Consider the following 16,664-nt stretch of genomic DNA (forward strand, 5'->3'; position numbering starts at 1 on the left):
TCTACAATACTTTTGAACACAGATGTATAATTATAAATCAGATTTAGAAAACTGAATTCAGCAGGGTATGATAATAACACATGTTGACCAAGTAACATATATGGAGATAGCGTAAGGACGGGTTAATATCAAGCCAGGCCAAAGAGTGTATGTTTGGAATACACATATAAAAATTTCTACAAATTAATAAAAAATAAAGCACTCAATAGAATGGTGAGCGAAGCTTTTGAAGGCAAGACACAAAAGAGGAAAGCTAGGAGGTCAATAAACATGGAAAGATGTTTAATGTAACTAGCAATAAGAGAGGTAAAAATTTAAAGCACAGTAAAAGGAGATCATTTTATTTGCATGAACCATATTATTAGTATAAGCCAGGAATCAAAAAGTCTGAAAATTATTTAATGCTGATAGGGCTACAATGCAGTAGGAGCTTCATACATTATTTGTGTGCATGTATATTGGTATAAATACTTTGAGTAGTAATTTGGCAATATCCAACAAATTTTAAAATACTTTCATGATATAATCCTATACTGCTCAATGGGGCTACTGAGTTGTTGAAATGTGGCTAGTTTGAATTGTAATGTGCTCTAAGTGTTAAAGTCAACAGATTTTGAAGAGCAAATATATATATATATATATATATACATATATATAAATATATATATATATCACTAATATTTGTTATATTAATTTAAAGTTTCTCAAACTTAACACTATTAACATTTTAGACTGGATAATTCTTCGTTGGAGGCTATTCTTTGCATTGTATATTTAGCAGCTTCCCTGGCCTCTACCTAGTCATGACCTAGAACATCTAAAACATCTTTCCAGTGATGACAATCAAAAATGTCTGCAGGACTTCCCTGATGGTGCAGTGGTTAAGAATCCATCTGTCAATGTAGGGGACACGGATTTGAACCCTGGTCCGGGAAAATCCCACATGTCGCAGAGCAACTAAGCCCATGCACCGCATGGGCTGAGCCTGCGCTCTAGAGTCTGCAAGCCACAACCACTGAGCCCACGTGCCACAACTAATGAAGCCTGCGTGCCTAGAGCCTGTGCTCTGCAACAAGGGAAGTCACCACAATGAGAAGCCCGCGCACTGCAATGAAGAGTAGCCCCCACTCGCTGCAACCAGAGAAAGCCTGCAAGCAGCAACAAAGACCCAAAGCAGCCAAAAAAAAAAAAGTCTGCAGACATTGCCACATATCCCCTAGGAGCAAACTCAACCCTGGTTGAGAACAAGTCTTAATTACATTATGAAATGGGAAACTTTTAGATATATGGTATTAAAATATATTATTAAAATAATTTTACCTGTTTCCTTTTGCTTTCTAATATGGCTACAAGAAATTTTAAAATTATTTATGACATGTTATATTCTTATTGGACAGCACTGTTGCGATCATCAATTCTACTCTAGGTTATGTACTCTAACACAAAGTTTCTCAAATGCTTAAAGTGCATAAAACTTACCTAAGGATCTTATAAAGTTCAAATTATGATTCAGTATTTTTGAGATGAGGTGATCTTTCTAACAAGATCCTAGGTGACACAGATGCTGCTAATCCATGGATAAAATGTTACACAGCATGACTCTAGAGAACTTCCCACACATGCGCAAAATAGGACATGAAAAAGAATGTGTATGGTGACTATAGTTAACAATACTGTATTTCATATTTGAAAGTTGCTAAGAGACTAGGTCTTAAATGTTCTCATCACACACTCACACCAAAAATTTGTAACTATGGGGCTTCCCTGGTGGCGCAGTGGTTGGGAGTCCGCCTGCCGATGCAGGGGATGCGGGTTCATGCCCCGGTCCGGGAAGATCCCACGTGCCGCGGAGCGGCTGGGCCTGTGAGCCATGGCCGCTGGGCCTGCGCGTCCAGAGCCTGTGCTCCGCAATGGAAGAGGCCACAACAGTGAGAGGCCCGCGTACCAAAAAAAAAAAAAAAAATTTGTAACTATGTATGAGGATGGAAGTTAACTAGACTTACTGTGGTTATCATTTTGCAGTATAGCTAAATATCAAATCATTATGTTCTACACCTGAAACTGATATAATGTTGTAGGTCAATTATACCTCAATAAAAAAAAAGTTTTTAAAGAATGTCAGTGCAACACTGTATGCAATGATAAAAATGTAAATTAACCAAAAACTGTAATAACTCCACACTATGCAGTTATATAATATACATGTATGTATATGTGTGTATGTGTATATAGACAATATACACATATATGTGTGTATATATATATATATATATATATATATGTATATAAATGGAAATGAAAATCTGCATCTTATAACAAGGATAAATTTCAGAAACATACTCCAGATCAAAAAACACACATTTTAGGGCTTCCCTGGTGGCGCAGTGGTTGAGAGTCCACCTGCCGATGCAGGGGACACGGGTTCGTGCCCCGGTCCGGGAAGATCCCACATGCCGCGGAGCGGCTGGGCCCGTGAGCCATGGCCGCTGAGCCTGCGCGTCCGGAGCCTGTGCTCCGCAGCGGGAGAGGCCACAGCAGTGAGAGGCCCGTGTACCGCAAAACAACAAACAAACAAAACACACATTAAAAAAATTTTAAGTACATTATAATAAAATATGTACAAAGCTTTAAAACATCCAAAAAGGATTGATTTCTATGGCTCCATAAATATTTAGTAAATTTCTTTAAAAAAATAGATAAATATGACCTACAGCAAATTCTTGACAGTGTTTACTTCTAGAAAATGCAGGATAGGATTGGGATCCTGGATGATTATATACACAAGTGTTAGCACTTGTATCAATAATGTTTTATTTCTTTAACACATGAAGTAAATGTAACCAAAGAATAAGATTAGATAAAGCTGGGTAGTAGTGAAAAGACTTTCATAAATATATTGACTTTTTTTTTTTTTTTTTTGTGGTACGCGGGCCTCTCACTGTTGTGGCCTCTCCTGTTGCTGAGCACAGGCTCTGGATGTGCAGGCTCAGTGGCCATGGCTCACGGGCCCAGCTGCTCCACGGCATGTGGGATCTTCCCGGACCAGGGCACGAACCCGTGTCCCCTGCATCGGCAGGCGGACTCAACCACTGCGCCACCAGGGAAGCCCGACTATTATTCCCTATGGGTTAAAATAATTCATAATAAAAATAAACAAAAGCATGAATAAATAAAAGAATGGTATAAGTCTGGCAATGAATACTGAAGTAGAGAATATGAAATTTTTAAAAAATATTTTAAGACTTTAAAACAATAGAAAAGCATTTCTTCTGAAGATATCTCATAGAAATATATATTTTCTATATGTATTATTAGCAAAGCCACAAATGATACCAATAAGTAGAAAGGATTAGAACAGCAAAATTGTATGCTACATATTTTATCTAAAATAGACGAGACAACATGTTTCATTTTTTCATTTTCATAACATTTGTTTTAAGTTGACTATAAAAGGAATTCATATTCATTGAAGATTTGGAAAATATAGAAAAGAAAATGAAAAAAATCTACCCATTTCCTAAACACTCCATTATAACTATTGTCCCATAATAACCACATTTATTCAACATTTTGGTGTTTACTTCCAGTCACTCCGTCTTTCTCATACATATGAAACAGATTTTACACAAGTACACACAGATACATATATGCAAAATTTCAATGTTTTTCAAGGTGGAACCATATATAAACTGCATGTGATGTCTTATAATCTGAGTATGTTTTCACTTAAATTATAAATGATAAATTCTCTCTCTTCACTGTCTCTGATCAAGCAGTTCCTTTTTGAAACTTAAATGCATTAGTTTATCTATCTCCTCTTTGTTTCGCTTTCTTCTTTCAACATGCTCAGGATCACTAGACATGCTCAAGGATTCTCAAGATATTTTCCTAAAGAAAGTATTTCTATTCCTAACATAAATGTAGGTGCAATGTTAGAAACAACATTTTTTTTTCACTAGGAAAAGCATCACATGTATGGATCATGGTGTATTTAAACACTTTTCTGTTAATGAACAAGATTTTTTCCAATCCCTCACTATTATAAAGAAACACAGTGCCTACTTGTTTATATGATTCTACATAGTCATGACAATTTCTTTAAAATAAATTCCAATGAAGATGATCCTAAGGAAAATGATTATGTATATTATTAAGGTTTTGATATTATTATCAAATTATCATCCAGATATGTCATACCATTTTATATCAATTGGTTTGATAAAAATGTGACAATTTAGAGAATCTACTTTCTACTTCCCAATTCCTATGTAGCCTGTTTTCATGTCCAGGCCTTTCCATTTAAGGGAAAAGGCACTAATGAGACACAATTAAATCATTTTTTATTACTTTTCAGTTGATCTCTTTATTTAAATACAGTAAATTTTGAGTCCTTCTGCCCTTCTGAAATCTGCTGTCATCTGTATAAGATCTGACAGAAATTTCTTGACCTTTCTGGCACAACACATATTGTTCCCTATTTTGAAATCTCTTGGTATATCAATAGAAGCTGGAAGAGTGAGTCGGATATTTGCCGTTACTGTGTATTTTTCCCATTAAGTTCCATGCGATTTTATTTCCAAATTTAAAACTAGGAAATAGGGGCTTCCCTGGTGGCGCAGTGGTTGCGAGCCCACCTGCCGATGCAGGGGACACGGGTTCGTGCCCCGGTCCGGGAAGATCCCACATGCCGCAGAGCGGCTGGGCCCATGAGCCATGGCCGCTGAGCCTGCGCGTCCGGAGCCTGTGCTCCGCAACGGTAGAGGCCACAACAGTGAAAGGCCCGCGTACTGCAAAAAAAAAAAAAAAAAAACTAGGAAATAATGGTTAACGAATTCTTAAAAATTTTTTTCTGAAAGTAGACCTGTTCTAATTAAGAACAAAATAAATAACTGCCAATACAATGGAGAAGTTAAAAATAATTAAATCGTAGTCCAATAAATAAAGAAAAAATTTAAAATGAGGCATAAAGTTTAGAAAATAAGCTAAACAATGGAAAATTAAACATGTAAATTACATCAACAAATAAAAATCAGTTGAACTCCTTGGTTTAATTTTATTCAATAAATAGTTATTGAATATTTAGTATGTGCCAGGTATCACTAGGTCCTGAGAAGTTAGTGGTAAACAAGTCAGACACAAGACCTCCCCTCATGAAGTTTAGTCTAGTAGAAAACATATTAAAGAAGTAATTATACAGCTGATGTGTGTCATCAAAAGAGATATTCAGGATGAATTAAGCACATGTCAAGGGTTTTCTAAAGAGGTTAGAGAAAGCCTTAAACACATTATCACACACCTAAGTTCTTCATCATCACTGATCAGCTATGCATAAGCCTACATCATATTAAATACTGAAATACTAGAAAGGAACACTTTTAACATAAGACATAAGACAAGGATGACTACTGTCATCAGTAACATTTTTATGTATGTTCTCACCAAGACATAAAGTACAAAAAACAATTCAATACTAGTATGGGAAAGAAGCAAACAGATGAAGCATTACTTATTTCAGAGAATTTTAAACAGATGAAGAGCTTCAGTAGCATTAATTCAATATCAATACATATTTCAGGGAATATACTCTATTTCAAGGACTAGATAAAAACTAGAAACAAAATGGTGAATAAGAAGTTTTCAGTCTAGTGAGTGAAGACAGACAAGAAATAATTGCTTTATAATATGGTTAAGAGCAGTATAAAGAGTAAAAACAGAGTTTCATGGCAATAAGAAGGCCAGCTAAACTCTTTCTTTGTAAGTGGATCAGGAAAAGGCTTCCCAGAAGATGTTAAGACAAAATAGAGCCCTGTAGAGCAAAAATGTGTAGAAGGATGGATCTTTCTGGACAGCATAATTGTTGTTTTAGAGGTGTAGGATGATTGCTTCACACTGTAAAGAAATTAATGTGACTGAAACTGGAGAAGAATAAGAAATCTTTTTTGAAAAGATTTCTGCAAAATTTTTTGAAAATAATTTTGAAAAATTATCATGATTCAATCATAAAAGGAATTTAGACTTTTCCCAGAAAACAGTGGGCAATGATAAAAGTGTTATAAACAATGAAATGGCATTATTAAATTTTGTCTCAGAAATGCATTCAAAAGTTAAAATACATGTTTAGGAGTAATCTAGCTGACAAATGCTGTGACCACAACTAGAATAGTGGCAGAGAGGTTGAAGGAAAAAGCTGGATTCTGGAGACAATAAGGGCATGGAACACATGGGCCTGGAGAGGGGCAGGCAATAAGAAAAACAGTCAAACTCCATGACAGATGGTGGTACATCCACTGAAATAGGGAACACAGAGGGCAAAGGACTATAATATAAAGATGCAAGTTGTAAATGTAAAGATGATAAATTCTGGTTTGACCATATTGAGTTTGAGGTGCCTGTGCAATGTTCCACTGGAAAAGCCCCATATGCAAGCTGGTGTTCAGAAAGATGTGGAGTGGAGAGGCAGAAGTGTGAGCCATCAGTGCATGCAAGAGAAGCTAATTCTAGCCCTTGGGGTTAGAGATAATCACTTAAAGTAGTAGATAAGACAATTCCCTCCTTTTCCCACTACTAGTGGACCCAGTGGAACAAAAACATTTTAAAACATTTTTATTAACCCGTTTAGGTTGTATAGGTAGAAGTGATGAACAAGTGACTTTAGAGCCCATAATTTAAATGTTGGCACAGTCAGCATAAGGTAGGGTTGTCTGCATCAGTTAGTTATTCTTTCCTGAGATTTGCTAACTAAGGTTGAGTAAATCATTGCATTTTAGAGTGTGGGATCTTAGCATAGAAGAATTTTCCCTAGGAACACATAACTGAAAAGATTCCTTTCTATATATATTCTTACCTGTTGAACATGATGTGAATTTTCTTTAGAGGTAGGGAAATGGATTAGCATACACTGGTTTAAGGATTCTGTCCATCTTATGAGGAAGGAGAATAACAATGAGTTAGATACTGTTCAGGGCAAGACAAATGAGGTGTTTCTGGTCTATGGCCAATTATTATTAATTCACTTAACAATTATTTTATAGTGGTTACTGTAAGCCAGGCATTTGGTTAAAAACATAGGATTCAACTTGTCTTCTAGGAGATCATAGTCTATTATTTAAGTAAAAAATAGACTTAAGAGTAATAGTTCCCCTCAACTAGCTGCTTCATCGGCTGAATTATAGAGGCACGCTTAGTTAATACTAAGATTTTAATAAGCATGATAGGAAATCAATCTCTAATGTCAAAGAACTAAGAGGTCAATTGCCTTCAAAGAAACAAAAAAGTTAATTTAATCAAGATTTCTCTCATTTTGAACCTTTGTCTGGAACATTTTGAATAGTATCTTTGGCCCCTTTCTCCTTTTTACTGTGGTGCTATTCCTCATAGGCCTTGTTTGGGGAGATGGTGATTGACTTGGACATGGTTTTCCAGGAAGTGACTGGTGATTTTTACTACATATAAACTCAAGCCAAGAGACCCCTGGAGGCAGCCGGTGGTAACTAAGTACCTTAGTGGACACACAGCCTGAGACGGTAGATGTGGTAGCCTCTTTCAGAGGAGGAGGGGGTAAAGGGGGTGTAGTGGAAGAGGAAGAGGAAGAAGAGGACGATGAGGAAGAAGATGAGGGGAGTAGGGACTGCGACTGAGGGTTACTACTTTCCTTAACATAGAGCAGCCAGTCTATAGCCTGGGGCTGTTGGCTTACAGCTTGGTTTTCAGGGGCTACTGTTGGCCATGTTTTCTTCACATTAGCCTCCTTGGTGATATCAGGTTCAGATGTAGGGAAAAATTTTGATATCTCCCCAATTCCTCCAAGGTTTTCTTCAGGGACTTCATCAGGCTGATTTTCTTTCACAGGGAATGAAAAAGAAGTCTCTGGTAGGGAGAGGATAAAAACTAGTTTCACCTCTATTTCTCCCTCAGGAGTGGTCTCAGGTGCTGGGCTGACAAATAGTGTTGCAGCACGAGGGTCTTTCCTTCCTGTAAGATGGTTACACTGAGATTTTATGCAGGAAGCACAAGCTAAACAAACCATATAACTTGATGAAAGGCGGGGTCCAGGATGAGGATTTGCCCTTCCCCTCATCCTTCGAAAGAGAATCTGCCTACAGAGATCCCTCTGGATTCTGGTCTTGGAGAGGGAATTGACAATTTTATTTACAACATCATCAGGGACCGTTCCACCTTTGATAATGCAGGGATGAATATAACCTAAAGTCCATCGAATTTCCTTATTTGGTTCTGTCTTTTCATAAAGACCAAAACTGCTTTTACTCTGGAGTCTGGAGCCCAATGTTAAAGCAGCTATGTTCCTGATGCAGTGTTTGGAGCTTAATAATGATGGACCTGAGATATTTGGTTTGGGATAGGGTGAGGGAAGATCTGTGGCCTTGTGTTTGTCACTTAGTGAAGTGGTGTTCTGAAATTTTGAGTGACACACTGGTGAATTCAGGGTCCTGAAGTTATGATCAAGTGTTTTGGGCTGGAACAATGGCAAACTCTTTGACTGATGCATAGAATGTGGTAAAGGTGATTTCCTTTCTTTTGAGCTGGACAACGTTAATCTCAGAACACTGGAATTAGAGCTCAATACAGGTGTTGTCTGAGGTCTGGAATCAGATAACGATGAGCTCAGAGCCATCTGACTGGGATCCAAAGAAGGTGATGTCTGAAGCAAGTCATGTGTTTGAGGTGTAGAGTTGAGTGATGGTGAGCTCAAACATCTTTGATGGCGCTCTAACAAAGAGTGTCAAAGGCTATCCAATGAAGAGGCTTTCTGAGGTTTGGACTGGGGTAACGCTGAGCTAAAGGCTCTTTGATTAGGTCCCAAAGATGACAATGTCCATAGGTAGTCTGGGGAAGGAGTTTCTTGATGTTTGAGGGCATATAATGATGAACTTGAGACCCTTCGATTAGACTTCAGTGAAGGTGATATCCAGCAAAGGTCTAGGGAAGATGTATTCTGAGGATTGGGAAAGGGTAACTGTGAGCTCCAGGCTGTTTGATTGGGCTCTGGCAATGATGTCTTGGTGAGGTCAAGTGAAGATGTGATTTGAGGTTTGGCGTGGGACAACGGTGAGCTCAAGCCTCTCTTATTAGGTCACAGGGAGTTCTCTGGTGGAGGTGTAGTGAAGGTGTGGCCTGATATTTGGAGTGAGATAATGGTGATTTCAGAACCCTGTTATAGAGGTCCCGTGAAATTGTGTCCTGACACTTGGCCGAGGGCAATATTGAGCATCTCTGTACCTTCTGGTTAGAGTTTAGGGGATGCACTGCAGGGTTATTACTATGGGATTCTACTTTGACCACAGATTGGTTATTGGGTTGCTTTTGTTTTTCATCTGTGTGTTGATGTGTTAATGAGCTGCTTGTGGCCAGTTGGTAACAGCGTTCTAATGGCACAAACTGTTGATCATAGTATGCTAGTGGCACCAACTTGTGCTAGTCTAGAGGTCTTTCTGAAAGCAGTTGGCTTGCAGGGATGTTTTAGTAACTGATAGAGTCTTTTAGCTGGATTCCATGGACAACAAATACTTTTAAATAAAAAACTTAGGTAGTTTCTATCATCTATCATGTAATCTTTTTGTTAATTCCTAAATATTATAGAGCGTTTCAAAATTGAGGTGTAAATGAGGTTGAAAAAAGTGTCACCAACTGAGATTCTTCTCTGTCTTCTCTTTAGAGTTTTTTCCTCTTGAGGAAATAATGCCTGTTAACAAAAGAGTGAAGAAGGTTCAGAAGAGATCCTGATAGGGATATTAATTTTCTCAAACAATTTGTAGTGACTAGAGAACTACTGTGTGTGTAACTTTTGAATTAAACTTTCTAAATTCCCAATTGCCCATCTGTAAAATAGATAAACATAATGTTTAATTTATTGGGCTAAAGACTAAATAATACATCTAAAATGTGTAACAGTGCCCAAGATATAAGAGATGCTCAATAAAAGGTAATAGCTATTTTCGGTACTCTTTCAATGATTGCTTTAGTAAAAAAAAAAAAAAAGTCTGTGATAGGTTTATTGCATGAAATAAGAGAATCTTAAAGAAAGTGAAATGGAAATTCTGATATGTTAGTTTTCAATTTAGATTCAATTACCCATCATTATCACCTTTTAGCTTACTTCCAAAAGACCATAATTCTAGTTGAATGTCTATTGCATACTTTCAGTCTTAGTCTTATTTGTCACTATTGCAGCTTTTGAAACTGTTGATCACTACCTTTTCTTTTTTTTTTTTATTTTTTTTTTACCTTTTCAAACAATGTTCTTCATTCATGTCCATTATTTCTCTCTACTCTGATTCTCTCATTCATTCTCTTATTTCTCTATAGATCTTCACTGAATTCTTTTCTTTTGTTCTCACCTCAGAGTAGTTCTCAGACTTATATCACCAGTTCTGTCCTATTTTCACTTTATTCCTAAGGAATCACATTAGTTATATTTAGGATTTAAAAATGAACTATAGAAAGTTTATAAAAAACAGAAACTTCTATCTGGTCAAAAGCAATACAAGCATTTACTACTCAGGAAACACAGCTATGGTGCTTCTTAAAAAGCAGCACATGGGCTTCCCTGGTGGCACAGTGGTTGAGAGTCCACCTGCCGATGCAGGGGGCACGGGTTCGTGCCGCAGTCTGGGAAGATCCCATATGCCGCAGAGCAGCTGGGCCTGTGAGCCATGGCCCCTGAGCCTGCGCGTCCGGAGCCTGTGCTCCGCAACGGGAAAAGCCACAACAGTGAGAGGCCCGCGTACCGCAAAAAAAAAAAAAAAAAAAAGCAACACATGGTTTAACATGACACTATTTCAGTGCATTTTTCATGGTCAAGGGTCTGTTCTTCAGGTTTTAAGGCTAAAACACACTATATGACAAAAAATCCAAGAGTAATTCCAACTGATGCAGGGATTAACCAATTAGAACACTGACTTTAAGGCCCTTGAAGAATGAGAGCTATCAGAATTTGGTTTCATGGTTATTTCTATGCTTCAGTAACTTACTAATCCAATTTCTGATGGACAACTTTATTCCTCATATATGCCAACTTATCCACTTATTTACTATCAATTCTACTACTGCTAGAATTTTTTCCTTTATGTTAAGGTGTCTTTCCACATATTTAATCTTATTTACATTTATTTAAAAATATATCTTATTAGTATCTTAATTCACTTATTTTCAAGTGTTGAGTCATTCTTAGTGGAATTCTCCAAGTATCAACAATATTATTTACACACCAATGACTTCCTAATTTTTTTGTCTCTAGTCCTGGTTTTCTCTTTAGCTTTGAAATTCTATTTCCAATTAATCATCAGACTTCTCTATCCAAAATTCCCCAAAACAATTCAAGCACAAAACATAAAAATCAGTAAGTTATTTCTCCTTATAAAGAAATCATCTTTTTGTATATCTTCTATCTCGGTTCTTAAAACCTAGTCATCTAATTCAAAATCTTTGAAATCATCCTGGACAGCTTCGCTTTCTAAAATGATTTAGAAACCAGGACCGGTTGGTTTTATCTCTTTCATACCTTAAGAATATCCAGCATACCTTGCTGGATTTTGTGTGGTGTGTTTTGACATCCAATACTTTAAAAGGAGGGGGAATGGCACATTCTACTATATATGTGTGGCACTCTAAAAAACTTCTAGATAATAATAATAGAGTAACTCCATGATCTTGATGTAAGGAAAGATTTCTTAAAAGAACATAAAAAGGCTTCAAGATGGCGGAAGAGTAAGACGTGGAGATCACCTTCCTCCGCCAAAATACATCAGAAATACATCTACATGTGGAACAACTCCTACAGAACACCTACTGAACGCTGGCAGAACACCTCAGACCTCCCAAAAGGCAAGAAAATCCCCACGTACCTGGGCAGGGCAAAAGAAAATACAGAGACAAAAGAATAGGGACGGGACCTGCACCAGTGGGAGGGAGCTGTGAAGGAGGAAGCCCCTTCACTGGCGAAGACGGGCGTGGTGGAAGGGGGAAGCTTCGGAGCCGTGGAGGAGAGCACAGCAACAGGGGTGCGGAGGGCAAAGTGGAGAGATTCCCGCACAGAGGATCGGTGCCAACCAGCACTCACCAGCCCGAGAGGCTTGTCTGCTCCCCCACCAGGGCGGGCGGGGGCTGGGAGCTGAGGCTCGGGCTTCAGTTGGAGCGCAGGGAGAGGACTGGCGGCGTGAACACAGCATGAAGGGGTTAGTGCGCCACGGCTAGCGGGGAGGGAGTCCAGGAAAAGGTCTGCAGCTGCCGAACAGGCAAGAGACTTTTTCTTCCCTCTTTGTTTCCTGGTGCGCGAGGAGAAGGGTTTAAGAGCACTGTTTAAAGGAGCTCCAGAGACGGGCACGAGCCGCGGCTATCAGCGCAGACCCCAGAGACGGGCATGCGACGCTACGTCTGCTGCTGCTGCCACCAAGAAGCCTGTGTGCCAGCACAGGACACTCTCCATACCTCCCCTCCCAGGAGCCTGTGCAGCCCGCCACTGCCAGTGTCCCGCGATCCAGGGACAACTTCCCCGGGAGAACGCACGGCGCGCCTCAGGCTGGTGCAATGTCACGCCGGCCTCTGACGCCGCAGGCTCGCCCTGCATCCGTACCCCTCCCTCCTCCAGCCTGAGTGAGCCAGAGCCCCCAAATCAGTTGCTCCTTTAACCCCCTCCTGTCTGAGCGAAGAAGAGCCGCCCTCAGGTAACCTACACGCAGAGGCGGGGCCAAATCCAAAGCTGAACCCCGGGAGCTGTGCGAACAAAGAAGAGAAAGGGAAATCCCTCCCAGAAGCCTCAGGAACAGCAGATTAAATCTCCACAATCAACTTGATGTACCCTGCATCTGTGGAATACCTGAATAGACAACGAATCATCCCAAATTGAGGAGGTGGACTTTGGGAGCAACAATACATATATATTTTTCCCTTTTTCTTTTTTTGTGAGTGTGTATGTGTATGCTTCTGTGTGTAATTTTGTCTGTACAGCTTTGCTTTTACCATTTGTCCTAGGGTTCTGTCTGTCTGGTTTTTTGTTTTGTTTTTTTTTTTAGTATAGTTTTTAGCATTTGTTATCATTGGTGGATTTGTTCTTTGGTTTGGTTGTTCTCTTCTTTCTTTCTTTTTTTTATTACTTTAAAAATTTTTTAATATTTATTTTAATTATTTTATTTTATTTTATCAACTTCTTTCTTTCTTTTTTTCTCCCTTTTATTCTGAGCCATGTGGAGGACAGGCTCTTGGTGCTCCAGCCAGGCATCAGAGCTGTGCCTCTGAGGTGGGAGAGCCAACTTCAGGACATTGTTCCACTAGAGACCTCTCAGCTCCATGTAATATCAAATGGAGAAAATCTCCCAGAGATCTCCATCTCAACACCAAGACCCAGCTCCACTCAACGACCAGCAAGTTCCAGTGCTGGACACCCTATGACAAACAACTAGCAAGACAGGAACACAACCCCACCCATTAGTAGAGAGGCTGCCTAAAATCATAGTAAGGCCACAGACACCCCAAAACACACCATCAGACGTGACACCAGAAAGACAAGACCCAGCCTCATCCACCAGAACACAGGCACTAGTCCCCTCCACCAGGAAGCCGACAAAACCCACTGAACCAACTTTAGCCACTGGGGACAGACACCAAAAACAAAGGGAACTACGGACGTGCAGCCTGCAAAAAGGAGACCCCAAACCCAGTAAGATAAGCAAAGTGTGAAGACAGAAAAACACACAGCAGATGAAGGAGCAAGGTACAAACCCACCAGACATAACAAATGAAGAGGAAATAGGCAGTCTACCTGAAAAAGATTTCAGAATAATGATAGTAAAGGTGATCCAAAATCTTGGAAATAGAATGGAGAAAATACAAGAAATGTTTAACAAGGACCTACAAGAACTTTTCTTGCCTCTTTGTTTCCTGGTGCGTGAGGAGAGGAAATTAAGAGTGCCACTTAAAGGAGCTCCAGAGATGGGCGTGAGCCGCGGCTATCAGTGCAGACCCCAGAGACAGGCATGGGACGCTAAGGCTGCTGCTGCAGCCACCAAGAAGCCTGTGTGCACGCACAGGAATTATCTATCTTGGAAATAGAATGGAGAAAATACAAGAAACGTTTAACAAGGACCTAGAAGAACTAAAGAGCAAGCAAACAGTGATGAATAACACAATAAATGAAATTAAAATTTCTCTAGAATGGATCAATAGCAGAACAACTGAGGCAGAAGAATGGATAAGTGACCTGGAAGATAAAATAGTGGAAATAACTACCTCAGAGCAGAATAAAGAAAAAAGAATGAAAAGAATTAAGGACAGTCTCAGAGACCTCTGGGACAACATTAAACATACCAACATTCAAATGATAGGGGTCCCAGAAGAAGAAGAGAAAAAGAAAGCGAGTGAGAAAATATTTGAAGAGATTATAGTTGAAAACTTCCCAAATATGGGAAAGGAAATAGTCAAGTCCAGGTAGCACAGAGAGTCCCATACAGGATAAATCCAAGGAGAAACATGCCAAGACACATATTAATCAAACTGTCAAAAATTAAATACAGGGCTTCTCTGGGGGCGCAGTGGTTGAGAGTCCGCCTGCTGATGCAGGGGACATGGGTTCGTGCCCTGGTCTGGGAAGATCCCACATGCCGCGGAGTGGCTGGGCCCGTGAGCCATGGCTGCTGAGCCTGCACATCCAGAGCCTGTGCTCTGCAACGGGGGAGGCCACAACAGTGAGAGGCCCGCATACAGAAAAAAAAAAAAAAAAAATTAAATACAAAGAAAAAATATTAAAAGCAGCAAGGGTAAAACAACAAATAATACACAAGGAAATCCCCATAAGGTTAACAGCTGATCTTTCAGTAGAAACTCTCCAAGCCAGAAGGGAGTGGCAGGACATATTTAAACTGATGAAGGGGAAAAACCTACAAACAAGATTACTTTACCTAGCAAGGATCTCATTCAGATTTGACAGGGAAATTAAAACCTTTACAGACAAGCAAAAGCTAAGAGAAATCACCACCAAACCAGCTTTACAACAAATGCTAAAGGAACTTCTCTAGGCAGGAAGCACAAGAGAAGGAAAAGACCTACAATAACAAACCCAAAACAATTAAGAAAATGGTAATAGGAACATACATATCGATAATTACCTTAAATGTAAATGGATTAAATGCTCCAACCAAAATACATAGACTGGCTGAATGGATACAAAAACAAGACCCGTATATATGCTGTCTACAAGAGACCCACTTCAGACCTAGGGACATATACAGACTGAAAATGAGTGGATGGAAAAATATATTCCATGCAAATGGAAATCAAAAGAAAACTGGAGTAGCAATTCTCATATCTGACAAAATAGACTTTAAAACAAAGACTGTTACAAGAGACAAAGAAGGACACTACATAATGATCAAGGGATCAATCCAAGAAGAAGATATAACAATTGTAACTATTTATGCACCACAAATAGGAGGACCTCAATACATAAGGCAAATGCTAGCAGCCATAAAAGGAGAAAATAACAGTAACACAATCATAGTAGGGGACTTTAACACCCCACTTTCACCAATGGACAGATCATCCAAAATAAAAATAAATAAGGAAACACAAGCTTTGAATGATACATTAAAAAAGAAGGAGCTTCAATACGTCTTTTTTTTTTTTTTTTTTTTTGCAGTACGCGGGCCCCTCACTGTTGTGGCCTCTCCCGTTGCGTGGCACAGGCTCCGGATGCGCAGGCTCAGCAGCCATTTCTCACGGGTCCAGCTGCTCCACGGCATGTGGATCTTCCCGGACCGGGGCACGAACCTGTGTCCCCTGCATCGGCAGGCGGAATCTCAACCACTGTGCCACGAGGGAAGCCCAATATAAGTCTCTTTTAAATGTCTGGATTCACCTTGGGGCAAGCGCTGATGTGCAGGTTCGATGTTCAGCAACTCTCCTTAGCACTTTCCCTGGCAACAATGTTCAGAACCGCAGTAAACAGAACTGTCAGTAATAAATCAATTAACTCTAAAGAACTGTGATGTGAGATATCAGGCTGTGTCTTTGTTTCCCAATGTTGGCAGCTTTCCTATCCTAAGAGTGGCATCATCTGACACTCACCTATAAACTCAGCTATAGCCCAGGTCCAGGAACACTCCAGACCTTGGATCCCATGGATTTCTTGAGTTCTAGCTCACTAGCGTCCAACTAGGAATCAATAAAGTTACCTAGAAGCATTAATGAACTATTTTCAATATTTCAAAATACCTAATGCAAAATTATCATTGGTCTATAAAGGATCATTTACATATAGGCTAAGTAGTGTCAAATGTCTTTGCATTTAATTGGAATTATATTGATTATGTGTACTTCCATATTATCTCAGAGTTTACTCTAAAGTAATACTTATTTTGGTTTCGGATGTTTACTTGACTACTTTGTCTCTCTCAAGATCATATAGTGTTGATCCTGGCTCATTCATTTGACAGACAGTTGATAAACAATATATTCCAGATCTTGCGCTAGGCACTGAGGATAAAGAAATAAAAGACTTCATGTTGCTTTCAGCCTACTACTAATGTGACTGGAGAGGGAGGTAAGCCAATAATACAATGTGAAGTGATAAGTATATCAACATAGCTTTATTAGAACACAGAGAACAGACACGACTCAGAATGAGCAGAGAGAGTGGAATTACCATGTGGCTGTAT

The 16,664-nt window shown here is 39.3% G+C and overlaps 1 protein-coding gene across 1 annotated transcript; it reads right to left on the reverse strand.

Annotated features, from left to right (window-relative positions):
* Nucleotides 1-7,279: 7,279 nt before the first annotated feature.
* CSNKA2IP (casein kinase 2 subunit alpha' interacting protein) lies at nucleotides 7,280-11,536 on the reverse strand. The gene is given in 3 exon segments (XM_065875888.1): nucleotides 7,280-9,102; nucleotides 9,105-9,432; nucleotides 11,519-11,536. Coding segments are annotated over 3 exon segments (2,169 nt in total).
* Between the last annotated feature and the right edge of the window lie 5,128 nt (nucleotides 11,537-16,664).

The sequence above is a fragment of the Phocoena phocoena genome, chromosome 4, assembly GCF_963924675.1.
Source record: "Phocoena phocoena chromosome 4, mPhoPho1.1, whole genome shotgun sequence".
NCBI lineage: Eukaryota > Metazoa > Chordata > Mammalia > Artiodactyla > Phocoenidae > Phocoena > Phocoena phocoena.